This window comes from Euleptes europaea, chromosome 9 (assembly GCF_029931775.1).
Source record: "Euleptes europaea isolate rEulEur1 chromosome 9, rEulEur1.hap1, whole genome shotgun sequence".
Taxonomy (NCBI): Eukaryota; Metazoa; Chordata; class Lepidosauria; order Squamata; family Sphaerodactylidae; genus Euleptes; species Euleptes europaea.
In genome coordinates this window covers 72,350-99,569 of record NC_079320.1, presented here as the reverse complement: position 1 = coordinate 99,569, position 27,220 = coordinate 72,350, and the positions used below count along the sequence as shown (strand labels likewise).

At 47.6% G+C, this 27,220-nt stretch overlaps 1 protein-coding gene across 1 annotated transcript in view; it reads right to left on the bottom strand.

Moving 5' to 3' along the window:
- LOC130482847 (maestro heat-like repeat family member 5) overlaps positions 1-27,220 on the bottom strand; it is a 102,624-nt gene that overhangs the window by 26,523 nt on the left and 48,881 nt on the right. Inside the window, exons 15-24 of the mRNA XM_056855720.1 lie at positions 26,123-26,227; positions 23,025-23,160; positions 18,270-18,385; positions 15,722-15,871; positions 12,366-12,523; positions 8,186-8,315; positions 6,106-6,296; positions 3,137-3,274; positions 2,386-2,503; positions 1,915-2,058 (exon numbers count right to left, since the gene is read on the bottom strand). Of these exons, the coding sequence (XP_056711698.1) occupies positions 1,915-2,058; positions 2,386-2,503; positions 3,137-3,274; positions 6,106-6,296; positions 8,186-8,315; positions 12,366-12,523; positions 15,722-15,871; positions 18,270-18,385; positions 23,025-23,160; positions 26,123-26,227 (1,386 nt within the window). The remainder of the gene's footprint in view (positions 1-1,914; positions 2,059-2,385; positions 2,504-3,136; positions 3,275-6,105; positions 6,297-8,185; positions 8,316-12,365; positions 12,524-15,721; positions 15,872-18,269; positions 18,386-23,024; positions 23,161-26,122; positions 26,228-27,220) is intronic.

Here is a 27,220-nt window from a genome sequence, read left to right as displayed (position 1 = left end):
AAATTTCAGATCGTGCGCAGAGTGCAAGTGAATTGGAATCTGAAATGCTGAGGCACGTGCAGAGTGATTCAACAGAACCTCTAGCGCCATCTACTGGTGAAGGAAATGTTAGCATCCCCCCGAGAATCAAAAGGGGAGAGGAAATTCCCTTTGTAAATGAGATGAATGCAACTGATACTGAGAGAATGGGTGATGTGAAGGTTGGAAGAAGTGAAACCGAGCCAGTTACATCCTCAGCGTCGGAGCTTAGGCCGCCTGATGCAGCGAAGTGTCTACAGGATACAGCATCAGAAGGGGGCAGTCCTGAAGCTGATGGAGACGTAAAGGTTTCAACCACCTTATACCATTCTGAAGTGAATAGTGACTTCTCAAGCTGGGAGAACAGAGAAGAAAAGTTTCTCAGTGGGGAGAAGAAATCATTGCAACAGCATACAGCGATAAACATACTTTTGAATATTGCAACTTCAAAGAAAATGCCAGTGATGATGCTTAACGAGACAGCTAACCATGAGCTTACCTCAATACTAGAGAAGCAAGGCTTCAAAAGGGGAAATAAAGAGAAGTGTCTACTCAGCAGAAAGGAAAATGGACTATGACAATATATTTTAATATTAATGGACAATGTTTTGATTTGTTGTGACACTGAGTCAACTGCAAAGGAAATTGCTGAGCAGCTGAACAAGTCAACAGGATCCAAACCACTTGAAAAGATAAAGAACTGTTTTTGACTTGGAAACAGAATGAGACTGGAGTGATGGATTTACAAATAGTCAAAGAGGACTTATTGATGGGAAATAATGTGTTAGTATATGTGATATGTAATAAGTTAATAAGTCTGACGGCAATGTAACTCAAAAGGGGCTTGTTAGGGATTCAGTGCGAGTTCCATTTCTGTCAGGGCAGTTAAAGGGTTAACTTGTTTACATCAATAGTTTAGATTGTCTCAAGGTGATGATGCAAAAGACAGATGTAACCATTCTATTGGCTAGAGAATCGCCATTGCAAACGTGCAGGAAGGCACGGAGTCAGAATTGTTTATTACCCTGTTCCTTTGTTAAAGGTGTAAAACTTTGGGGCAGGAGGTGCTAGTTACTTTTGAATCTCACACAAGCAAGATGCCTGTTCTTAGCTCTCTTGGGCTGAGACACAGACGAAGGGATTTTAAGCATTAGAACCTGCTAATACTTTTAGCAAGATTTGTAGGGAACTAGATAGGAAGATGTTATTTGTTTTTACTCCATGTTACCCTTCCTGATTTTTGGTACAGTAAAGGATTTTTGTTTGATTAAGAAACAAGTCTTTGACTCTGTTTATTGTGTGCTTGACCTGAATTCTTTCTAACTGCAATCACGATTCATTGGGCCTCTTAACAAACCCCAACACATAGTCTCAAAATGGCCTCCTTCTCACGATGTGTATTTATTTGTACAAAATGCCACGATGCTGGAACACAAGTATAACGAAGAGTGTCCAAGCCCTCCTCCAGGATCCATCCCCAAGAGCAGGAAGGGAGCAGAAGGAGGTGAGACGCTGTTCCCAAAGGAATGTCCGAGAAAGACATTTGCGCAGATTCAGACTTCTGCCCGTCACGAGTTCCAGAGGAAGTGTCCCGTCAAGGCCTCCCTCTGCCCCACCTTGGACGCCTGCCTCACTTGCATCTCTGGTGTTGCTTGCCTGAGAAGAGGCACACAGCTTTCCTCGCCCTCCTCCTTCCCTGTCAACAATTGTTTTGTTATTCCAGCAGCCCCTCACTGTGTCAACTCAGCGAGATAAAAAGCGCAGCTTGCCCCTAAGGCGGGCTCCCAGTTCCGGTCTTGGGCCCCTCGTCAAAACAGCCGTGCCTCAGACTGGCCCCCCTCGGCATTTCGCACGTCCCCTTCTCAGCGAGCTCCTGGGGACCCTTTTGCTCCTCACCTTTCCTTGCTGGAACACAAAACTGCTGAGGCCTTTCAGACAAAGCTCTCTTATGACAGGATTTGAGGTGGCCAGGCCTTCCTCGAGATGGTCCTTAAGGCTGAACCTGTTCATCATCTTGACAGCAGATGGACTCTTGAGAAACTGTAGTGGAAATATCGCAGACTAATCTCGAATGGTTATGAACTAGGCTCAAAGGCTCAACAACCCATGGACAGAGAACTTATAAATAGAAAAGTAAAGAACAATCCCAAGACAGATCCATAAGTATAACAAGGTCTTGGGTGGCTGGAGAAACTTCTCAAGGGAGCCGTGGCTCTAGCACATCCTTTCTCAATCGAGGATGCCCTCGGCCAGTGCCTTCCCTTGCACCAGAGGCTCTCTTTTGCTCCTGGTCCAATGCTGGTGGTGGTGGGAGAAGGTGGTCAGGCCACCCCTATCCCTGCCTGCCAACAGATGCCTCTCTCTCACCTCAATGACTAGAGCCAACGCTGTCATCTTCTTCAACTCATCCTCCTCCGTGCTGAGAATGAGAGCTGCCTCCGCAAAGATACCCGGAATCTGGGAGCTGCCACACTCTGCCATCGCCCTGGAAAGGGGATACAAAGGAGCCAAAATGACGAGAAAGTGCCACTCTGGATGTCGAAAATTTAGAGGGCAGCTCTAAATGGATGACAAGTGATGGCTTGTGTGTGTGGAGGAGGCATCGCAAGCACAGCTGTCCCGTCACCTCCTCTCCAGACCACGCGAGACACAAGAGCAGCAGAAGCGCAGCTGTCCCAGGTGTGGCGTCCTTCTGTTCGCAGTGTCTTTAGCATGCACACACGTGATCATGTGATACCATCACAGCGTACGTCCTATTGCTGGATGGCTAGGGAAATGTGCAGCACTAACAGCACCATTTCACATGGTCTTTGTAGTGGTGTCACAAAGGAAAGAAAGCAGAAGCAGGGATGGCGGTGGCAGAGATGGCCCCGTGCTGCCAAAGAGAGGCTTTGCGTGGCCTCCAACACCCACTTTTCTGTGGGACGGGTCATGCCCGCCTTCACTGAGAGCATCACATTGCACAACGCCCAAAGGACAGGCCCCTCCCTCACTAAGCAAAAATAAAGCAAGCCACAGAGGGGAAGGGGTGGGGGGAAGACAGACAAACAAGGGATGAGCAGGAGCGTGACATGACACGCCCGCATACGCTCTCAGACCCCTCCCCAAGGGTTCTTACCTTGCAATGAGGTGGGTGCCTTGTAAGAACTGCTGGGGGGTGCACAGCACACTCCATCCTTGCTGGAATTCAATGCAAGCATAGACCTCCCAGTCCCCCGCCATGGAGAACAAATTTTTCATGATCTCCACTGAAGTACTATAAATATCAAACCAATGAAATATAATAAACACACAAACTCAGAACAGCAACATGGCAGAAATCAAAGGAGAAAGGACCATCACAGCACCCTCCACTAACACCTGAAGCTGCCTTCTACTGAACCAGGCCTTTGTCCATCAAGGCAGTGGCTCTCCAGGGTCTCAGGCAGAGGTCCTTCACATCCCCTGTTGTCTGTCCTTTTATCTAGAGATGCCAGGGATTGAACGTGGGACCTTGCTAAGCAGGTGTTCTGCCACTGAGCCACAGCCCCTCCCTAATGCAGTTCGTTTCCTGCAGATGAGTTATAACCTTTGCCACCCAATCCCTTACCTATTGTTGAAGGTGCTTCTCTGCCTACAGTACTAATTTGCCCTGAAATGGTCCATCCTGCAACAGCTTATGAAGTTGAGGAAAGGCAAAAGCATCTGGGACTTTTCAGCTTAGAAAAAGAAAGTGAATGGGGGACATAACATTATGCATGGGGGTGGAGAAAGCAGATAGGATTTTTTTCTCTCTCTTCCCAAAATATTAGAACTTGGGTCACTCAATGAAATTAATGGGTAACAGGTTCAGGACAGACAAAAGGAAACACTTCTTTACTCAACAAGTAACTAAACTGTGGAGTCCACTGCCAGTGGATGGCTGTGAGCACAGACGGGTTTAAAAGACAGACAGATTCCTGGAAGAGAGAGGCCCATCAGTGGCTACGAGCCATGGTGACTGAAGGGAGCCTCCACCTACAGAGGCAGGAAACCTCCAAAAACTAGTGCTGGGAGGCTGCATCAAGGGGAAGCCATGGCCTCCACATGCTCTGTGGGCCCTCCGGGGCAGCTAGCTACTGTATGAGGCAGGACACTGGATTAGATGGGCCCTTGCTGGTCTGGTCCAGTGGGGATATCCCTATCCTCTTATGTACATGCAAGTTTGGCCCATGCGGCAAGTAGCAGCACCCAGAAAACAGCAGTGGAGGGAGAGGCTTACACGCTCCGCCCCCCCCCCTTTCCACGCATCTTTCCCGATCTGGACTGGGCTCCTTGGAATGGAACTCTGGGCACAGAACTTGCAAGAGCATGCCTGACTGAAAGCCTTCCTGGGACACCAGGGCAGAACACAACGTCCTTTTAACTTGTCGTTAAGGCCTCAGAAATTCAGCATCGAGAGACTCAGGAGAATGGGTGGAAAGCCAAATGCTACCATTGTACTGCCAACAACAAAGGGTCCCAGCAGGGCCACCAGGACTAACCAAACAGAGACCGTTTGCCTGGTCTCGTGTGTTGCATTGGGCCTTGCCACACATGTGCAGAGGAGGCCTGGGGGTGCATCATCGGTCCCCTAAACCTCCTCTTTGTCCCGGCCACTGGAGCCCTCCTCCTCTGATTATGGCAAGGCTAAAGGGGTCCTGAGGAGCGCCAAACTTTGCTGCCTCTGGTGTGTCACTTCGCAAATAGTTCACAGTGGGTAGCCGTGTTAGTCTGTCTGCAGTAGTAGAAAAAGGCAAGAGTCCTGTAGCACCTTAAAGACTAACAAAAATATTTTCTGGTAGAGTATGAGCTTTCATGATACCTGAAGAAGTGAGCTGTGGCTCACGAAAGCTCATACCCTACCAGAACATATTTTTGTTAGTCTTTAAGGTGCTACTGGACTCTTGCCCTTTTCTACTTCGCAAATAGTGTCACTGATGTATTGGCCATGCTCATGTATGTGAATAAGCAGCAAGACCTGGTAGCTATTCTGGGTTGCGTTTTAGTATCTGAGACAGTCAAATTCTGGAATCTGAGCTGCATCCATGCTGTTGGTACAAAAGTCAGTTCTGGGGCAGTCATCCATATGAAAAACCATGCTGGATCAGACCAAGGCCCATCAAGTCCAGCAGTCTGTTCACACAGTGGCCAACCAGGGGTCTGATCCAGCAGGGCCTTTCTTATGTTCTTATGTACTAGTATCCATGAACAGCCGTATCCTCCATGAACATGTCCACTCCCCTCTTAAAGCCTTCCAAGTTGGCAGCCATCACCACATCCTGGGTCAGGGAGTTACACAATTTAACTATGCTTGTTGTGTGATGAAATATTTCCTTTTTTCAGTTTTGAATCTCTTATCCTCCAGCTTCAGCAGATGACCCCGCATTCTAGTATTATGAGAGAGGGAGAAAAGCTTCTCCCTGTCCACTTTCTCCAAACCATGCATAATTTTATAGACCTCTATCATCCAGACCCCCCCACCCCATACTCTCAATCAGACATGAGTGGTGAATTCCCCGCTAGGAACGTAATTCCCAGCTGCACAGGAGCCTGATTCAGAGAGGCTACTTAAGCCCCCCTTCCACTACTTTCCTGACCTGAAGTAGCTGTAGGGGTGCTACATGTGCCGTTGAGGGCTGCGTGTGTACCGGTGTGGTACACACAAGTTTCCCAATGGGGCAAATAGCATCTCCCCCCTTGGGGCTGATTCACATTGGGAAATTATGTGAGGAGGAAGACTTAAGCACCCTCTGCTCGTGTACTGTGACCCCAATCTGAATTGGGCCCCCATGCAACTGGGAACTTAGTTTCAAGCATGGAACCAATGTGGGCCTGACAGAAAGTCCATTTGGCAGACCTGGACATGGACTGCAGGACTTTGTAACGTGTAGCTAGACCTCCAAGGAAGCCCATGCTGCATTAGTTGGTTCATAAACTATGAATGCCCCAGCCTTTCCCAACGCTGCACGTTTTGAAATGCGGCCTACCAAGTGCAACACCTTAGCATGACACAGCTGCCACCACTCCAGGCTAGGCCCCCAGATGTGTCCCTTCTGCTACAGAACAAAAAGGCTGATCTTCTGGTACCTCTGAAAGCTGCGAGCCCTGGGGTTTTCTCTCAGGATGTACTCCTGCCTGGCTTTTAGAGAATCGGGCAGGTCCAGCTGCATCACATACAGGACCTGTTTGAGTGAAGGGATGAACAACTGTAGGTGCATCTCTACAAGGGCTGCCCGGTATCCAGGAATGAGGAAAGTCTCATAGATGACATTCATTGCCTAGTGGAGGAAGACAGCAGAACACACAACTCTCAGGGCAAAGTGCCTCTCTGGCTGTACACTCCGCCCACACAGGCTTGGAGGACCCAACCACATCCCTCAGCCAAGCCTCCATTCTAAGGATCCTTCCTCCACTGACTCTTCTACCCGATGACGAGCCACTTCTGCCAAAGTGAGCCAGAGGGAGGCTTCTAGCTTGGCACGGAGGAGTGGGGGAGGATGCGTGCCATTGGAAGTGCTGAACGGGAGCAGCTCTGCTGTTGACATGTGAGAGAAAGCCGTCAGAGGTTCAGAGGGAGGTTCTAGAGAGCAGCTGCTACCCTACAGCTCATCTGACACTGAATTTGCACTTATCAAGGACAGCCTTGACCTGAATGGCTCCAGGCTAGCCTGATCTCATCAGATCTAAGAATGGGAGACCTCCAAGGAGTATCAGAGTTGTGATGTGGAGGCAGGCAATGGCAAACCACCTCCTAATATCTCTTGCCTTGAAAACCCCACCAGGGCTCGCCATAAGTTGGCTGCAACTTAATAACACACACACACACACACACACACAAACACACACAAAATAGAGAGAGAAAAAGGACTGCAGGTTGTTTTCTTGTTACAGAAGGTGGCTCGTGTTACCTTTCTCACTGGGTAAAACTTGGTGCCTTTGGCTGTTTGTTCTTACAAAGACAGGATCCTGAAGTCATTTGTATGTTGCCTGGACCAGACCTACTGCTGTATTGCAGGTTCTCTTTGCCCTTTGAGCCAACTGTGTACAAGATAACTTTGCCACATGTACTTAAAACATGTGAATGTAAGAGGATTCCCGAGACCCAATCATGCCACTGATCTGTCTCATGTTGGTAGCAGCTGTCCAGGGTCTCAGGCACAGGAAGATCTTTCCGAGACCAGCAACTGTTTCGCTAAAAGATGATGAGCGGACTTGGGACTTTCTGCTTGGGAGACTGGTTATCAGTGTAGGATTTATCCGGGGGGGGGGGTGTTCCACAAGGCACAGCCCCACAAAACACAGCCCCACCTTCAAATCGACAACTGCCTGCTCACATGCCTTCTCGGTGGTGGCTCCCACCTTGTGGAATGGCCTGCCTGAGGAGGCCAGGAAGACTCCCACACTTCTACAATTCCACAGAATTTTCAGGAGGACTTTTTAATGAAAGGAATAGGGATGGAATGGTTCAGAAAAAAGGGTTGCACTTACCTGTAACTGTTGTGCTTCTTCCGTGCAGCCCCATATTGGGACTGCACATGCGCAGGTCAGCTGCGGCACAGAAGTTTCTAGAAGGATACTTCTTTATAAAAAGAACAGGCTTGTGGTCTACTCTAGTGTTTATTGTATGTTTTATCCTACTCTTATTCCATTGTCTTCTACAGCTTTCTACATCTGGCAGAAGGCTAGTGACAACGGTGCATTCTAAAAAGCCCTTTCCACATGGCAGGAGCAGCAACAGAGCTGGCAAATGTGCATAAGGTGTAGGAATAGTAAAGATGCTGTGAACAATGCAGCTGGTGCCCCAGTCCAGACACAGAGAGGCCGTGTTTCCAATACGTCCACACCCCAGGACATTGACAGCAGGAAAGGTAAGAACCAGCACCTTGAATCAAGGCTAAAAGCAAAGAGCTAATGAGCACAATGGAACCAACAAAAGTGCGGCATGACCTCGTGGCTGGACCCTGAAGGGAAACAGGCAGCAGCAGCAGCAGCACTCCTGCCCTGGCTGACGCTTCCAGGGAGCCTTCCAGCACAGCACACAGCTGGACCTAGCCTGGAAGTTACCCAAGCATTGATCGGAGCAGGCAGGGTAGTTCAAAGCCAAACGAAGGTGAGAACAAAGACACTCTAAAAGCCACGGCACCAACCTGCTTGTCCGTGTACTTACAGCCAAAGACATTGTGGTGCTGCTTTCATCCAGAGGATCTTTGGCCTGGAGGTTCTTCAGCAAGAGATGAAGGACTTGTGTGGCCACTGGGGGTCCCACAGCCATCGTTGTCCAGAGCTCATTGGCATGCCTGTGAAGCCCCCAACACAGTACCTTGGTATTGATTTATTTGCAGACATCATAATCTGCCTTTCTGCCTAACTAAGGCCAACAAGGCGGCTAACAATCAAAAGCAGAACATTACAAAACAGTTTAAAAAATTTAAAAGCAAAAGTGAAACGCATATATAAAAAAACAGACCCAGTGATTAAAACATAAGGCAGGAAGGAGAGGGTCATTCAGGGAGCACCGGGCAAATCTAAAAAGTCTTCACCCCATGGCAGACAACATCAATTGACAGGGGACAGACAAATATCTCTGGGGAAGGAGCGCCACAATTTTGGTGCCACATCTGAGACAGCCTTCTTTTAGCATCTCATCCATCTCACCTCAGAAGTCAGGGGAACCAGAAGCAGGGCCCCAGAAGATAGCCACAGCTGGCATGTAAGTTTGTATGGAAGTAGATGGTCCTTAAGTTATGTTGCTTCCAAACCATATAGGGCTTTGAAGGTCAGCACCAGCACCTTCAATTGTGTTCGGACACATAAGAACATAAGAAAGGCCCTACTGGATCAGATCAAGGCCCATCAAGTCCAGCAGTCTGTTCACACAGTGGCCAACCAGGGGCCTCGAGGAAGCCCCCAAACAAGATGACTGCAGCAGCACCGTCCTGCCTGTGTTCCACCGCACCCAAAATAATAGGCATGCTCCTCTGATACAAGAGAGAATAGGTATGCTGCATGACTAGTATCCATTCTAACTAACAGCCATGAATACCCCTCTCCTCCATGAATATGTCCACTCCCCTCTTAAAGCCCTCCAAGTTGGCAGCCATCACCACATCCTGGGGCAGGGAGTTCCACAACTTACTATGCTTTGTGTGAAAAAATACTTCCTTTTATCTGTTTTGAATCTGTCACCCTCCAGCTTCAACAGATGACCTCGCATTCTAGTATTATGGGAGAGGGAGAAAAACTTCTTCCTGCCCACTCTCTCCAAACCATGCATAATTTTATAGACCTCTATCATGTCACCCCTTAGCCGCCTCCTTTCCAAGCTAAACAGCCCTAAGCATCTTAACCGCTCCCCATAGGACAGTTGCTCTAGTCCCCTAATCATTTTGGTTGCTCTTTTCTGCACCTTCTCAAGCTCTGTAATATTCTTTTTTAGGTGTGGTGACCAGAACAGTACACAGTATTCCAAGTGTGGTCTCATCATAGATTTGTACAAGGGCAGCATGATATCAGCAGTTTTATTCTCTATTCCTCGTCTAATTATGGCCAGCATGGAATTTGCCTTTTTCACAGCAGCCGCACACTGGGTTGACCTCTTCATTGAGCTATCCACCACCACCCCAAGATCCCTTTCTTGGTCTGTCGCTGCCAGCACAGATCCCATCAGTGTATATGTGAAGTTGGGATTTTGTGTCCCAATATGCATCACTTTACACTTACTCACATTGAATCTCATTTGCCATTTTAATGCCCATTCTTCCAGCATGTAGAGATCCTTCTGGAGCTCTTCACAATCCGGTCTTGTTTTAACCACCCTAAATAATTTGGTATCTGCAAACTTGGCTACTTCGCTGTTCAATCCCAACTCCAGGTCATTGATGAACAGGTTGAAAAGCACTGGTCCCAACACAGATCCTTGAGGCACCCCACTGCTCACATCCCGCCATTGTGAGAACTGACCATTGATTCCTACTCTCCGACACATAGAATCATAGAGTTAGAAGAGGCCATGGAGGCCATCTAGTCCAACCCTCTGCTCAATGCAGGATCAGCCTAGAGCATCCCTGACAAGTGCTTGTCCAGCCTCTGCTTGAAGACTGCCAAAAAGGGGGAGCTCACCACTTCCGTAAGTAGCTGATTCCACTGCTGAACTACTCGCACTGTAAATATTCCCCCCTAATGTCCAGCCGGTACCTTTCCACCCATAATTTACACTCATCATTGCAAGTCCTATCCTCTGCTGCCAACAGGAACAGCTCCCTGCCCTCCTCCAAATGAGAGCCCTTCAAATGCTTAAAGAGGGCAATCATGTCCCCCCTCAACCTCCCCTTCTCCAGACCGATTGTTCCCCTCAGCCTTTCCTCACAGGGCTTGGTCTCCAGGCCCCTGATCATCCTCATTGCTCTCCTCTGCACCCACTCCATTCTGTCCACATCCTTTTTGAAGTAAGGCCTCCGGAACTGCACATGGTACTCCGGGTACAGCCTGACCAATGCATTGTACAGTGGAACTATGACATCTTGTGATTTGGAAGTTATGCCCCTATTGCTGGGAACCAGGGTAGATGGACCAAAACTGGAGTGATATGGTCCGGCCAACACTCTGGCCACAGATTCTGTACCAACTGTAGCTTCTGGGCAGTCTTCAAGGGCAGCCCCACTTAGAGCAATCTAAGTGTTACAGCAATCTAAATGTTACAGCAATCTAATCTAGATGTAACCAGGGCACACACCACAGTGCCCAAATCTTTTCTTCCTAGGAAAGGCCACAGCTGGCTAACCAGTTGAACCTGGTAAAAGGCACTCCTGGCCATGGCTGCCACTTACTTATCCAGCAGTAGGCCCAAATCCAGCAGCACCCTCAAGGGATGTCCCTGGCTCCTTCAGGGGGAGTGCAACCCCATCCAGTACAGGAGACACTCTAAATCTCTGGTCAGTTCTATAATCAGTAGCACTTCCATCTTGTTGGGAGTAAGTTTCTGTTTATTAGCACACATCCACCCCAAAAGAAGCTCCAGGCTCCGGGCTTCCACAGCCTCCCTGGGATCTGCTAGAAGTGTGAGAAGGATCTGAGGGCTATCTGCCTACTGGTGACCGCCCAACCCAAATCGCCGGATGATCTGACCCAGTTCTTTCATGTAGATGTTAAAGAGCATGGGGGACAAGACAGACCCCCTAGGCCAAATGCTAAGAGCCAGCGTGGTATAGTGGTTAGGGGCGGTGGACTCTAATATGGAGAACCAGGTTTGATTCCCCACTCGTTCACCTGAGCGGCGGACTCTAATCTGGTGAACCAGGTTGGTTTCCCCACTCCTCCACATGAAGCCTGCAGGGTGACCTTGGGCCAGTCACAGTTCTCTCTGAACTCTCTCAGCCCCACCTACCTCACAAGGTGTCTGTTGTGGGGAGAGGAAGGGAATGAGATTGTCAGCCGGTTTGATTCTCCTTAAAAAGTAGAGAAAGTCAGCATATATAAACCAATTCTTCTTCCTCTTCCTCTTTTTCTTTTGAAACCTCATCACTGCAAAACAATGACTCCCAGTCCCATTTCCAAAAGATGGTCCAGAAGGATACCCTGATTGATGGTACTGAAAGCCACCACGAGGTCCAGGAGAATCAGCAGGGTTGAACTTCCCCTACCCTTCTCTAGGCACAGGTCATCCACAAAGGTGACCAAGGCTGTTTCAGCCCTATATGCAGGCCTGAAGTCAGACTGCAGAGTATTCAGATAGTTCCCATCATCCAGCAAATCCTGGAATGGTTCAGCCACTCATGGAGGCCAGGAAGTATTGAACTGCTACACAAGTCAGCCTGAGCATGAATGTTGATGTCTCCTAGAACAACCAGCCTCGGGGTCCTCAATGCCACCCCTGAGACCACCTCTCGCAGCTCAGGCAGGGTGAAAGGTCGCAGTTCAGGCAGGGGATCACAAAATGCTCTTGAAGTTCAGGCGGGGACCACAGAATCTGAATCCTGTCTCACAGTCCCAACACTATGAATGCAGCCCTTCTAACCGGGAGTGTCCTGGTCAGGGGACTTTGCTAGGAGGGCAGAGTGTCCCCCGTATCGAGCACAGCGACACCACCTCCCTGGTTTATGCCAGGGGACACAGTTAGTTGAGGTTAATCTCTCCCATCTCCCCCAACTAAGCCTTGGTGATACATGCCAGGTCAGCCATCTTGTCCAGGATTAAATCCTGGATGGCTGCTCTGCTTCTGGTGACCAACATTTAACAGCAAGATTTTGTAGCCTGGGAATTGTTGGTGTGATCAGTCTTGAAACACGTACAGAGACATGGCAACTTCAAGGAGACAATGATGAGTATGGTTTGAGAAGCCAACAGCCTACCTCTCAACGGGTATTGAAAAGGACAGGCAGCTTTGCACCACTTCCTCCATGTGATCAGGGATCATTAAAGTTAGCGCTCTCAGTACGACTTTCCGGGTCCAATAGGAAGACTGCCGTAGCTGTAAACACCTATAGATTGATAATACCACGTCTTTCACCTGGAAGAAGACAAAGAGCTTAAGGCCTTCATAAAGGTACCTCATCATAGTATTCAATGTATCACACTGGATAAAATCCATGCCTTGTTTTGGGCTAGAAGGACCCTCTGTCTAGAAGATGGCCGAATAATTTTAGCAGTCTCATTAGTCTGCACACTTTTGTAGTAAGTGCTGGACAACAATCACACAGACTCTTAAGAAACTAACCTTTCTCCCGGGGCTGTACTCTTGTGGCTCCTACTGTTTTTTAAACCTCTGATTATTAAAAAAAAAATTAGGAGTTCCATGGTATGTTGAGGCACTTGTCTCATTAGTTAGTTCCTTAGGATGAAATGTAGATTGAAAAAGCATACCAGGGACTTATGTGTCTTGTTAGGGTGAAGAGCAGTTTGCAAGGTGCTCATGAAAACAACCCCAAGATGGAGTGGGCAAGGGATCCAACTGAGAACAATCTCTTCAGCCAACAATCAGCTCTGGCACTGGCTACAGTTCACGACTGGTAAATCTTGGTGGGTTTACTGTCGAAGGAGCCTTGCTAAGGGGTGTTTCTGTCCTTGCTTGCCTGCTGCTGCACAGCCAAAGGATACCGACTAGTCGTGCAGCTCCACACTAGTGTTGGAGGTCTTAGGATGGGGCTGCTCACTGACTTACTCAGAAGTCCTCATCTCAACATATGAGCAGCAGATAGAATCATAGAATCATAGAGTTGTAAGGGACCACCAGGGTCATCTAGTCCAACCCCCTACACAATGTAGGAAATTCACAACTAACTCCCCCACATATCCCCAGTGACCCCTACTCCATGCCCAGAAGACGGCCAAGATGCCCTTTCTCTCATGATCTGCTTAATGTCATAGAATCAGCATTGCTGACAGATGGCCATCTAGCCTCTGCTTAAAAACCTCCAGGGAAGAAGCACCACCTCCCGAGGAAGCCTGTTCCACTGAGGAACTGCTCTGTTAGAAAATTCTTCCTAATGTCTAGACGGAAACTCTTTTGATTTAATTTCAACCCGTTGGTTCTGGTCTGGCCTTCTGGAGCGACAGAAAACAACTCAGCACGATCCTCTATATGACAGCCCTTCAAGTACTTGAAGATGGTTATCATATCAACTCTCAGTCTTCTCCTCATCAGGCTAAACATACCCAGCTCCCTTAATCTTTCCTCACAGGACTTGGTCTCCAGACCCCTCACCATCTTTGTTGCTCTCCTCTGGACACCTTCCAGCTTTTCTACATCCTTCTTAAATTGTGGTGCCCAAAACTGAACACAGTACTCTAGTTGAGGTCTAACCAGAGCAGGGTAAAGTGATACCATCACTTCGCATGATCTGGACACTACATTTCTGTTGATACAGCCCAGGATCCCATTTGCCTTTTTAGCTACCGCATCACACTGTTCAGTGTTTGGTCTACTAAGACCCCAAGATCCTTTTTGCACACACTACTGCTCAGACAAGTCTCCCCCATCCTATAATTATGCATTTGATTTTTCCTACCTAAATGCAGAACTTTACATTTATCTCTACTGAAATGCATTTAACTGGTTTTAGCCCAATTCTCCAGCCTATCAAGATCATCCTGTATCCTGGCTTTGTCTGCTACCATATTTGCTACCCCTCCCAATTTAGTATCATCTGCAAATTTAATAAGCATCCCCTCTATTCTTTCATCCAAATCATTTATAAAGACATTGAACAAGACAGGGCCCAGGACAGATCCCTGAGACACTCCACTAGTCACTCCTCTCCAAGTGGATGAGGAACCATTAACTAGCACTCTTTGGGTGCGATCTGTCAACCAATTACAGATCCACCTAACAGTAACAGGATCTAAATCACATTTTCCCCATTTGTCAACAAGAATATTATGGGGAACCTTATCAAAAGCCTTATTGAAATCAAGATAAATGATGTCTACTACATTCCCCTGATCCAGCAAGGTACCGTAGTAACTTTCTCAAAAAAGCAGATAATACACATACCTCAACTCTCCTCTAGTGGTGGCTGCAGAAAACATTTCTTAAAGTAAGAGAGTGTAAAAGAGATCCCCCTCACTGAGGCCCTGGTGATTTGGGACCCTGGCCAGCTAGGCCAAATATAAAATTAGAGGCCTGCATGGAGGGTTTAATCACATTTTTACCAAACTATTTTGCATGGGCTTCAGTTCTGGACATGTTTAAGACCACTGAAAGCCGACTGACATGGAAACCGTCATGTGGGGGGTACTTCCTGTTTGAATGCATTACTATTTTGGATGTCCTGCATCCACTATTTTGGATGTCCTGCATTCAGCTGGTGCAAAACATAGTCATGATGATTCCAGCAGACGCCCACTGTATCGAACATATATCCCATACTATATCAGGGGCTCTGGTTCCCAACCTTTTTTCTTGGCCCAGTTCAAAGTGCTGATTTTGACCTTTAAAATAACACATAAAATGACCAAGTACCTGATGGACCATCTCCACCTGTATGAGCCTGCCCAGGATTTGAGGATGTCCATGCAGGCACTCTCTCTCTCTCTCTCTCTCTCTCTCTCTCTCTCTCTCTCTCTCTGTGTGTGTGTGTGGGGGGGGGGCGGGCTTATGCTATCAGACACAAGGCTGGCGGTTATCTGGAAAGGCAAGGCTGCCTTTCCAGTTGCTGCCCCCAGTTAACGGCACTCCCAATCCCCAGAGGGGTGGGCTGGCCCTGGTCTTCTGCTGCCCCCACTTAACTGGAGACACCTTTGTTTGGTCCTCTAAAGGCCCACTGAAATCAGGGCATAACTGGCCTTGTTTGTTTGGTATGCTGGTGAGGATCTGAATGGATTGTTTTCCTGGTTGAGGATACCCATCATTGATCTTATTGAAATTAATATCTAATGGAATGTTTCTACTTGTTTCTGTTGAAAACCTGCCTTCAGTGTTTTGAAAAAGAAGAGTGGGATAGAAGAGTCCTAAATAAATATTTTTATACATTTAGTATCCCTTTGCATGTGTTGTGTTATTCCCTCTCCTCCACTTTCTCTTTTTTAATGATGTTTTGGGGAGTATCTGTTCTCCTTCTGTGTCTCTTGGCCAAGTGACAGCCGATCTAGCCCCACTGCGGGCATGACCACAGGGAAACAAAGCTGGCCCCTAACTGGGCATCATTTAAGAAGCAGAGAAGGAGCCGATGGGTGAGTGTATTCCACGTCCCCAGCAAAAGTCTCTCACCCTTTCGATCTTCATTACGTGATTCTGCAGAATTGCATTCAGCACTTCCTCTGCTGCCTTCAGCAAGGCGGGGTCAGACCTTCTCAAACTGTCCAGTGCAGAAAGCAGGAGGTTGGTCAGCTGTGCCGAGAAGAGCTGGTCTTCACAGTGCTACAGACAGGAAAGGCAAGAGGAGTTCAGTGCCATTCACTGATGGCGGAAGCTCGTGGCAACACTCTTTAGGAGGTAACATGCTCATGATCTTCAATCAGCTGTTGGTATGATAAACCATGTACCCTTATTTTTTCAAAGGGTAGATGTGTTGGTAGCTTAGAAGACCAGGTTTCATTTGTCTGAAATAATTAGATTTAGCTTCCCACTATCTTACTTCAAGGCAGATAAGGTCTCTGAGCTAAAAGATTTCTCTCTCTGTTGTGCAGTGTCACCTCCTGTATAAAAAAGGGTGCTTTGTGAAAAATTAAACAGGACTCTGTAGGACATTCGTTAAGAGATCGTATTTTCTGAGAGTTTTCTCCTGTGTTGAACCCCATCTACAACAGTCTAGCTATGAGTCTAAAACTGCCTTATTTTAGAGAAATTGGAACCATTACATACTTTAGGTAAAGATTAGAATACCCTGCCAGAAATTTTGTTAGTCTTTAAGGTGCCACTGGACTCTTGTTCTTTTCTACTACTAAATAAAGAGCCAAGGTTGCTGTGCACAGCAATAGGCAAAGTAAAGAAACTGAATTTGGAAGTATTCAAAAATTCAAAATTGAATTTGGAAGTATTCTGCAGAAAACAGAAAACAAAGTACCCCACCAAAGACTGCTAAGAAAACTTCATAGTCATGGGATAAGAGGACAAGTCCTCTTATGGATTAAGAGCTGGCTGAAAAATAGGAAGCAGAGAGTAGGAATCAATGGTCAGTTCTCACAATGACGGGATGTGAGCAGTGGGGTGCCTCAGGGATCTGTGTTGGGACCGGTGCTTTTCAACCTGTTCAGACCTGGAGTTGGGGTTAAACAGTGAAGTAGCCAAGTTTGCAGATGACACCAAATTATTTAGGGTGGTTAAAACAAAATCGGACTGTGAAGAGCTCCAGAAAGATCTCTGCATACTGGAAGAATGGGCATTAAAATGGCAAATGAGACTCAATGTAAGTGTAAAGTGATGCATATTGGGGCAAAAAATCCCAACTTCACATATACACTGATGGGATCTGTGCTGGCAGCGACAGACCAAGAAAGGGATCTTGGGGTGGTAGTGGATAGTCGATGAAGATGTCAACCCAGTGTGCGGCTGCTGTGAAAAAGGCAAATTCCCTGCTGGCCATTATTAGACGAGGAATAGAGAATAAAACTGCTGATATCATACTGCCCTTGTACAAATCTATGGTGAGACCACACTTGGAATACTGTGTACAGTTCTGGTCACCACACCTAAAAAAGGATATTACAGAGCTTGAGAAGGTGCAGAAAAGAGCAACCAAAATGATTAGGGGACTAGAGCAACTGTCCTATGGGGAGCAGTTAAGACGCTTAGGGCTGTTTAGCTTGGAAAGAAGGCGGCTGAGGGGCGACATGATAGTGGTCTATACAATTATGCATGGTTTGGAGAGAGTGGACAGGGAGAAGTTTTTCTCTCTCTCCCATAATACTAGAACACGGGGTCATCTGCTAAAGCTGGAGGGTGAGAGATTCAAAACAGATAAAAGGAAGTGTTTTTTCACACAACGCATAGTTAAATTGTGGAACTCACTGCCCCGGGATGTGGTGATGGCTGCCAACTTGGAGGGCTTTAAGAGTGGAATGGACATATTAATGGAGGAGAGGGGTATTCATGGCTATTAGTTAAAATGGATACTAGTCATGCTGCATCCCTATCCTTTCCAGGATCAGAGGAGCAGGCCTGTTATCTTAGGTGCTGTGGAACACAGGCAGGATGGTGCTGCTGCACTTGTCTTGTTTGTGGCTTCCTGGAGGCCCCTGGTTGGCCACTGTGTGAACAGACTGCTGGACTTGATGGGCCTTGGTCTGATCCAGCAGGGCCTTTCTTATGTTCTTATGTAAACATTTACATTATTTTCCTTTTAGGTTTGCCTACTGCCATGCAGAGCAACCCTGGCTCTTTATTTAGTATAAATTTTCTGTATTCTTGCAATGTTTTGATGGGGTATATTGTTTATTAGATGACCACTGAAGAAGACATGGTCAAAATGTGCAATTTTTTATTCCTTGATTTTGATTTTTGTTGCAGTAGTTCCTTTTTTTGTTCAAGACAGCAAGCTCAGCCCACCGTTGCCCACCTGGCCTTTTGCTGTGGCCAAGCGATTCCTGCTTGTGCCTGTGACATCAGCAGCAGGGGGAGGGTCTGGGCCCCAGTCTACTGTCATCGGGAAGGTCCGCCAGAAAACACAGCACATGCTGAGAATTCCCAGCTCAGTCCCATTTCAGAAATATATTCTGCCCCAGTCAGAACAAAGCATTTAGCTCTGGGGCAGAATTTGGAAGCACCTCGCAGTCTCTCCACTTATGAACCCTCAGTATCCCAGACATGGAAGCAATACCATAGCAATCTGCCACCTGCTGTCTGTCACTACCAGACCAAGGCAATTTGTTTCCTGTAGCTTTGAGCTCTTCTTCACCGACCACTTCCTCCTCTTTTGCATTCTCTGCTTTAGGCCTGTGGCAGAACAGAACAGAAAAGGATGGCTGTCACAGAGCTGCATGAAGACAGAAGTAAAATGGCTCCACATCCCTCAGGCAACCTCAGCCTGCAGCTTCATGTAGATGTTAAATAGCATGGAGGAGAAAACTAAGCCCTGAGGAACCCTGAAGCATAAAGGCCAAGGACAGAGCTAAAAACCCCAAGAACCACTCACTGGAATTGCAGGAGTATGTTATTAACAAGACAACTGCAACTTTCTGGGTTGCAGTGTCTGTGGCTGGCATCTGTGTGCGAGGGTGTAAAATCTTTGATTACATTGCTGATTGGCTGTCCCTTCTCACTGTTATGCAGCCCCTCTTTACTCTTTGCCCAGAATTTATATAAAACAAACTCTAATCTCCTAAAATAGAGAAGACTGAGAGGGGACATGATAACCTTCTTCAAGTACTTGAAGGGCTGTCATAGAGAGGAGAGTGCTGAGTTGTTTTCTGTTGCTCCGGAAGGTCGGACCAGAACCAACAGGTCGAAATTAACTCAAAAGAGTTTTCGTCTAGACATCAGGAAGAATTTTCTAACAGTTAGAGCAGTTCCTCAGTGGAACAGGCTTCCTTGGGAGGTGGCAAGCGCTCCTTCCCTGGAGGTTTTTAAGCAGAGTCTAGATGGCCATCTGACAGCAATGCTGATTCTATAACCTAGGCAGCTCTTGAGAGGGAGGGCACCTTGGCAATCTTCTGGGCATGGAGTATGGGCCACTGGGGGTGGGGAGGCAGTTTGGAATTTCCTGCACTGTGCAGGGGGTTGGACTAGATGACCCTGGTGGTCCCTTCCAACTCTATGATTCTATTCTATGGTTCTATGGCTGAAAGAAAACAGATGCTGAATAAACAGTTAAGCAAATGGACATGCTGCGTGCCTGAACAAAAATTTTTTTAGAGAAAAGCTCTCCTGAAGAATGGCGTGCAGGTGTGTGTGTGTGGGGGGGGGGGGAATCAGAATCCACCCTCAAGCCAGAGCTGGGCAGAACAGAAGTGAAGAAGCTGAACCAGGAACCACACGAGGAGGAGGATGGGCGACTGCTCCTGGGCATCAGTTCCCTTTATGTCACTGGTCTGTATCCTACAACTCTGTATCCTACAAATCTGGGCGGTGCAGAGTTGTTTTCTGTTTTTCCCAGAAAGTTGGACCAGAACCAACAGGTTGAAATTAGATCAAAAGTGATTCTGTCTAGACATTAGGAAGAATTTTCTAACAGTTAGAGCGGTTCCTCAGTGGAACAGGCTTCCTCGGGTGGTAGTTGGCTCTCCTTCTTTGAAGGTTTTTAAGCAGAGGCTAGATGGCCATCTGTCAGCAATGCTGATTCTGTGACCTGAGGCAGATCATGAGAGGGAGGGCAGGAAAGGATGAGGCAGTGCTTGGCTCTCATAGCCCTTTCTTGCATGCCCAGGGGAATGCCGATTGCTGCTTTGGGGTCAAGAAGGAACTGTCCTCCAGGCCAGATTGGCCAGGGATCCTGGAGGGTTTTTGCCTTCCTCTGGGCAGAGGGTAGGGGGCAGGCAGTTGTCAATTTCCTGTGTTGTGCAGCAGAGGGTTGGGCCTTGATGTCCCTTGCAGCTCAGCGTGAAGACTTCCTCCAGCCAAAGAAACCTCCCACCATATTAAGTGGCTCTTCCTCCAGTGGGAAATCTCCCAAGGCAGAGAAAAGGCTTTGCTGAGCAGAGCAGTCAGACCACACGGGTAGTTCTCATGGAATGACATTTGAGCACAGCTGCTTCTGTTTGCCGGGGGCAGTGGGAAACTACTGACAAGTTGCAGAACTGTTTGATTCATTACTATTACAGCTAAATATATGCTTAACTTGAAGCCATTGCTATTAATAGCAGTATCTTTTGGAAGAGAACAGGCTTGGTGTAGACCCAACTATTCTATGCTTGATCATGTTCAATCGGCTTGTTACCTGACTACACTACAGAAACCCAGCCTGGGTCACCCTACTGGATGCTGGCCTTCCTCCAGGGGGAGCTACTCCCTGTTGGGCCTTCCGGCCCTCTGAATGACTTTTCCTAGCACTGGTCATGGAGTCCTCTGAGCCACCTGGTGAGGACAGGTATGGCTTAGGATGGCTCCATTCCTTTCTGTTGTGCAGGCCGTGGAAGGGGCTACTGGGAGACTGCTGTTCTGTCCTTGCCAAGCACTCTGTTTTCTCCCACTTTTTCTACTTCAACATGAAACCACTGGGAGAGTTCGTCTGGAGATTTGGAGTAAGATGTCATCACTATGCTGGTAACACTTAGCCCTATCTCTCCTTTCCATCCAATTCTATGGCAACGGTGGATACCCTGAACCATTGTTTGGATTCCAGGAAAGGCTGGATGAGAGTGAACAGACTGAAACTTAACCAAGCTGTGGCACAAGTATTGTGGATTGGTCACAAAGCTGATGTGGGAGAACCTATACAGTCTGGTACTTCTAAATAAAGCTTCCCCAGAAGATCCACCTTGCAGCTCGGGGTGTGTGTGTGTGTGTGCACTTCTGGATTCCTCACTAGCCTTGAATAAGCAGGTGCACTTGTATGCCTGGTGTGGAGGACAGGTATTGTGTACCGTGTAGATAGGCTGGTAAGAAGCAGAGGGAAGAAGCATGTTGGCACCAATGAGCTTGGGAAACTTAGTCCAGTGGACCAAGAAGGTTCCTAGGCGAGAGGCTGATGTTCAGGGCCTCTAAAGCAGCCATCTCTGAAAATGAAGGGTGGGGGCAGAGCAACTTCAGAAAGACTAGGGTGAGACATCTGCACCTGATCCTTTTCAGTCTGGATTCAGGCCGGGGTGTGGACAAAGGCAGCTTCAGTGGTGCTTGTGGATGATGGGCAGAGGGAGTATGCACCTGGACGGTTATTGTTAGATCTGTCAGCAGCCTTTGATGTGGTGGACCACGTGACACCGCTGAGGTGCCCAGAAGGTGACGCTGGCTCTGGGCTCAGCACAGTCAAGATGCTTTTGGCCTTCCCTAGTAGATTGTTACCCAAAGACTGCAGAAATAGGGGTGGGAGGATGGGGGGGGGAAGTGCCACAAAGCTCTGTGTTCTCCCCCAGGTTGTTTAATATCTAGGCAAGGCCTTTTAACGAGACTGTCAGACGTTTTGGAGCAGGTTAGAGTTACTCTGAATAAGCCTCCGGCCGCGACAGTCACTGTCCGGGCCCTGTGTCTGAATGCAGTGGTCAAATGGTTGAGGGAGAAGAAAGTGAAGCTGGATCTGGGCAAGATGGAGGTGGTGCTGGCGGGAAGGACAACTACTTTAAGCGGGATTGTTCTTCCTACCATCGCTGGCGTGCAACTTCCACCAACCAACTCTTCTAAGAGCTGCACCTGGATCTACTGCTGGAGAAACAGGGCCCATGACAGCGAATACGCTGCTTCCAAGCAACGACTAGTCAGGAACCTGCCTCCCTCTTTGCAGGCACCTGAACTGGCCATGCTGATCCACGCTTCAATAAGATAAAGGTTGGATTACTACGATATGCTCTGCACGGGCGCAGCACTGAAAACCACCTGGAAACTGAAGCTGGTGCCAAATGCAGCAGCCTGTTTGTCATCTGAGGGAGTTGCCAGGCCCCAGTGTTCTGTACACATGAAGCTGCCTTCTACTGAATCAGACCCCCCCCCCCCCCGGTCTATCAAAGTCAGTACTGTCTACTCAGACTGGCAGCGGCTCTCCGGGGTCTCAGGCTGAGGGCTTTCACATCACCAACTTGCCTAGTCCCTTTAAGTGGAGATGCTGGGGATTGAACATGAGACCTTCTGCATGCTAAGCAGATGCTCTGCAAACTGAGCCACAGCCCATCCCCTGTACCATCTGGAATTTCTCAGTAGTCTTTATGGGCAGACCTATGTAGAGTGCACTACAGTAGTCTAGCCCTGAGACAACCATAGCGTGGATTGACATAGCCAGATAACCTGAATCAAAGTAGGGGGCCATTTTCTGAGCTAAGTGGAACTAGCAGAATGCTTTTTTTGCAGCGGCATCAGCTTGCTTTCCAGCAATAAACCTGGATCAAATATCAACCTCTAGGATCTTAACTGAGTCAGTGAGAATCAACCAGGCCCCATCAAAAGTGGGGGACTGAACCTGTGGGACTGACCCTGGGACCTTTTGCATGCCAAGCATACACTCTACCAGTGAACCATGGTCCCTGTGGTGTTTCAAAGGGTGTTCAAATGACAGCTACTTTTGCACTGACAGTAATTAAATTTACACAAAAGTTTTGCTGGATTAATAAATCTATATTCTGCCCTTTTTCTGCCTTGGAAGTCAGCACAGGGGTCTCCTGCCCCAGGCCATGACTGGACCTATGGAGCTTTGGTGAGATGTCTGCAGTGTGCCTAAGGCCCAGTGATTACGCACGTTTTGACTGTTTATGGTTTGACTGTGTGCTGTTAGGCTACTGCTGTTATGTCTGATGGCTGAAAAAATCTATCCTAATGTGAACACCCCAAAACGCTGACAACCAACTATCCACTCTGTGAAGCAGGTGAAGAGTCAGCCACACATCTCCCAGCGTCTCACGCCTAGGTGCTCTTATGTGACACATACGGGTGGTTCTACAGATGGGGCAGCACAGAAGGCAGAGTGGCATTTTCCTAGAATCTGGGCACTTACTCTTCCGGCGCAGCAGGACTTCGTAGAGGCAGCTGACTGCTTGCACAGCCGATGAACTGATGCTTTCCACTGGGTCACCGCACAGCTTGAGCAGAACAGCAGTAAGGTGAGCGAGATTGCTGAACTCCGGAGAGAGCTGATGAAATACAGGTGAGTGTTACAGGTGGTAAGGTCAGGCGCCTGGTCAGATGGCTCCTTTTTTACGCTTGGCAACCAGTGGGTGTCTTCATGAGGACCAGATGCAACAGCACACACACACACACCCATTAATCAATCTAGACATGTGAGGAAAGCTGACATGGCTAGAGTTTTGGGCAGAACCGTTGCCACACTGAACGGAGAGCTCTGCACTGCTAGGAAGCCACTTCAGGGCAGATGTCCTCCTTCCCCTTCTAGGGAGCCTTTGCCAATTCAGTGTGGACATGGAAGGAAAAGAGTGGGTGCCATCCGCGTCTCCCCCCTTTTCACTGCTTTTAGCAACCTAGCCTTCAACTGAAACCAGGGGTGACCCTCCCTGGCATGTGCCTGCCCCTCTTTGGAGTACTAATAATGCTTGACATTTGTACAGTTGTGGCTACCATATCTTTAAAAAATATGGCAGAGCTAGAAAACGTGCAGAAGAGGGAAACCAAGGTAGCTCCAAAAGGGGTCAGGCTTGTATGGTTTCCCTGTTGCTGCTGAGGCTACTGATAGATGCAGCAACAATAGGTTCCCCCACATTTCCCCTTCCCTAGTCCCCTGTAGTGGCCAATCCCCCCATGTCACCAGGGGGCCTTTCATAAAAACACACACACCAGTTTACATATTGTAATAGCATTATAATGATCTATCTCTGTAAATGAATTCCCAGATTACATTTTTAGTCAGTAGGTAGCAGCCCCTTTTGTTGCAGAGATAGAAGGGGAAAGGCATAATTCTGCATTAAAAATTGGCATTAACAATGACTTATCAAATTGTAATGGTCTTCTAAACTTATCCCAGGATGCACATAGAGAGAGGCATGTCAGGTAGGGCTTACCATTCTTGTTGTTCTTATGTTTGTCATCTACCCAAAGCCATGCTGTGAGCAGTTACCTTAACCCTAGTTGCTCTAACTAGTTGTCCCCCTATAAACCAGGTCCTTATTACCACAATCTTGCAGCATGATAATATTTTTCTATTGCTGGAACTGATAAGCGACATCTTTGTGTGTGTGTGTGTGTGTGTGTGTGTGTGTGTGTGTGTGTGTGTGTGGCCTGCATTACTGTTCTATTCACTCTCATTCATTTGTAACCCCAACTAAAGAGCTCAATCGTTTTTTCAATCTGAGATAACAATTCTTTAGGGAAGGCCAGAGTTATTGCCATAAAAAGAAACATAAATTTAGGTAGGACTTCCATCTTAATAACTGATATCCTGCCTAACCATGACAAATTGTATGCTGACCATCTCTTCAATTCCACCTCCGCTTTACTCAGTACTGGCAGTTCATTATCCCTGCACCAGGTTTTCCATTTTCTGGGATTCCATTTTTTGAATCCTAAATAACTGATTTCTCTCTCCTATTTGGTACTCGTGAGCTTAGTTACAGCTCCCCCCCCCTTTTGTACATTTATGCCCAACAGGACAGATTTATCCACATTGATCTTATAACGCGATATCTGTTCAAACTTGGCTAAGATCTCAACACATCGATTAAATAGTGGAGACAGGGGACAGCCCTGTCTTACACTGAATTCCAGCATAAATGCTTCAGATTGGAACCCATTGATCAGAACCCTTGCTTTGGGCTTCGAATAACACATCTTTACCCTGTTTTGAAACTGTTCTCCAAAGCCAAACTTTTTAAGCACCTGGTCTAAATAGCGCCAGCTGATTTTCTCAAAGGCCTTTTCAGCATCCACAAAATAAAAGGCCGCAGCCTTTCCCATTTCTTTCACTAGATCCAACAATTTATTAGTCTTTTAGTTTTGGATGCTAGCTGCCTCTCCTTTATAAATCCAATTTGATCCTCCTTGATGCGCTCTCTCAGAATTTTATTCAATCCATTTGCCAGAATAGCTGTAAAAATTTTATAATCTGTGTTTAATAAGGAGATGGGTCTGTAGGCAGAAGTTTTGCATATATTCTTTCCCTCTTTTGGGATTAACACAATATTGGCTTCTGCCCAGGTTCTTGTAGGTTATCCCGGCTGTGTGACCGTGGTCTTGGTATTTTCTTTCCTGACGTTTCGCCAGCAGCTGTGGCAGGCATCTTCAGAGGAGTAACTCTGAAGATGCCTGCCACAGCTGCTGGCGAAACGTCAGGAAAGAAAATACCAAGACCACGGTCACACAGCCCGGATAACCTACAGGAATCATATAACTTACTGAGGTAAGGGATCAAAGCTTCCTTAAACAACATGAAGAAATCATTAGAAAATCCATCTGGTCCTGGTGATTTATTACTTTTTAAGATGCCCATTGCTTGCTCAGTTTCATCTTCTGAAATAGGCTCCTCTAGAAATCCTCTGTTTTTCTGAAATACTAGGTGTCTCTATCCTTTCAGTCATCATGGCTAGTAGCCCCTGAGGGACATATCCTTCATGAATCTGTCTGATCCCCCTTCTGAAGCATCTGTGCTTATGGCTATCCAGTGCTAGCCCAAGATCTCTCTCTCTCCCTCTCGTCCTCCGCCAGTTCAGGCCCCGTCAGAAATTAGGACTGATGTAGTTTTCTGCGGCCTGGCATTATCACACCCTTGAATGAATTCCTCAGCAGTCCTTTTCGTCCATGCTCTTTCTTGCCTGTGGTGGACAGCAGCCAGAATGCCACGGATTCCCACAGATGGGAGAAAAATCACAGGCACTACTTCTGAATAGTTTGCTTCCCATCTTAACCTGCCAGTGGGCTTCCCAGAAATGACTACTGGCGGACCCTGTGGAAAAGAGAACGGGAGTTGGATCACCCCCAAGTCTGAGTCAACAAGGCTGTTTTTGTATTCTTGTGGGCAGACACCTGCTGTGCTTGGAGGATAAAAACTCAGTTTGGTTCATCTCTTCCAGCTTCAGAACTCTAAAGGGACAGAAGCCACATCACGTTGCAAGGTCAGCATCCCCACAACACTCAGAGGTCACTCACATCAAAGTGGAAACCTTCTGCTACAAATGTCAAGAGCTTCATTGCGGTCTGCACGGCCCTCTCTCGCTCGTGATGCAGCGCTGAGGTCATCCAGGGCTCCATGAGCTGTCAACAAAGAACAGGCAGGAAAAAACATGTCCCTGATGCAGCCTTGCCGTGGCACAACCAGCATGGAAGGTCAAGACAGGTGGAGAGTGATAACTGCAATTCTTTGGAAATTTGATGTGATTCCATCAATTGGTAACACAATAAGTACAGTAAGTGGGCTTCCTAGAGGCACGTGGTTGGCCACTGTGTGAACAGACTGCTGGACTGTGGCCCAGATGCTGCAACACATCACCCAGCTGGGCTGCTACAGAACAGTTGCTGGGGACGCTGGCGCAGTTGTGGCCTCAAAAACCCAGCTACAAACCTTTTTCCCTGCCGGCCGCTCACTAACCACACCTTTTAGAGAACAGACCAGCAGCGTCACAGTTACACCAGCAGCTGGCTGCCACAGTATCAGCAGCCTCTAGGAATGCACTGCAAGTTACTAAGGTAAGAACATAAGAACACAAGAAAAGCCCTGCTGGATCAGACCCAGGCCCATCAAGTCCAGCAGTCTGTTCACACAGTGGCCAACCAGGTGCCTCCAGGAAGCCCCCAAACAAGAGAACTGCAGCAGCATTTATCCCGCCCGTGTTCCACCGCACCCAAAATAATAGGCCTGCTCCTCTGATCCTGGAGAGAATAGGTATGCATCATGACTAGTATCCATTTTAACTAGTAGCCATGAATACCCCTTTCCTCCATGAACATGTCCACTCCCCTCTTAAAGCCTTCCAAGTTGGCATCCATCACCACATTTTGGGGCAGGGAGTTCCACAATTTAACTATGCATTGTGTGAAAAAATACTTCCTTTTATCTGTTTTGAATCTCTCACCCTCCAGCTTCAGCAGATGACCCTGCGTTCTAGTATTTTGGGAGAGGGAGAAAAACTTCTCCCTGTCCACTCTCTCCAAACCATGCATAATTTTATAGACCTCTATCATGTCTCCCCTCAGCCGCCTCCTTTCCAAGCTAAACAGCCCTAAGCGTCTTAACCGCTCCCCATAGGA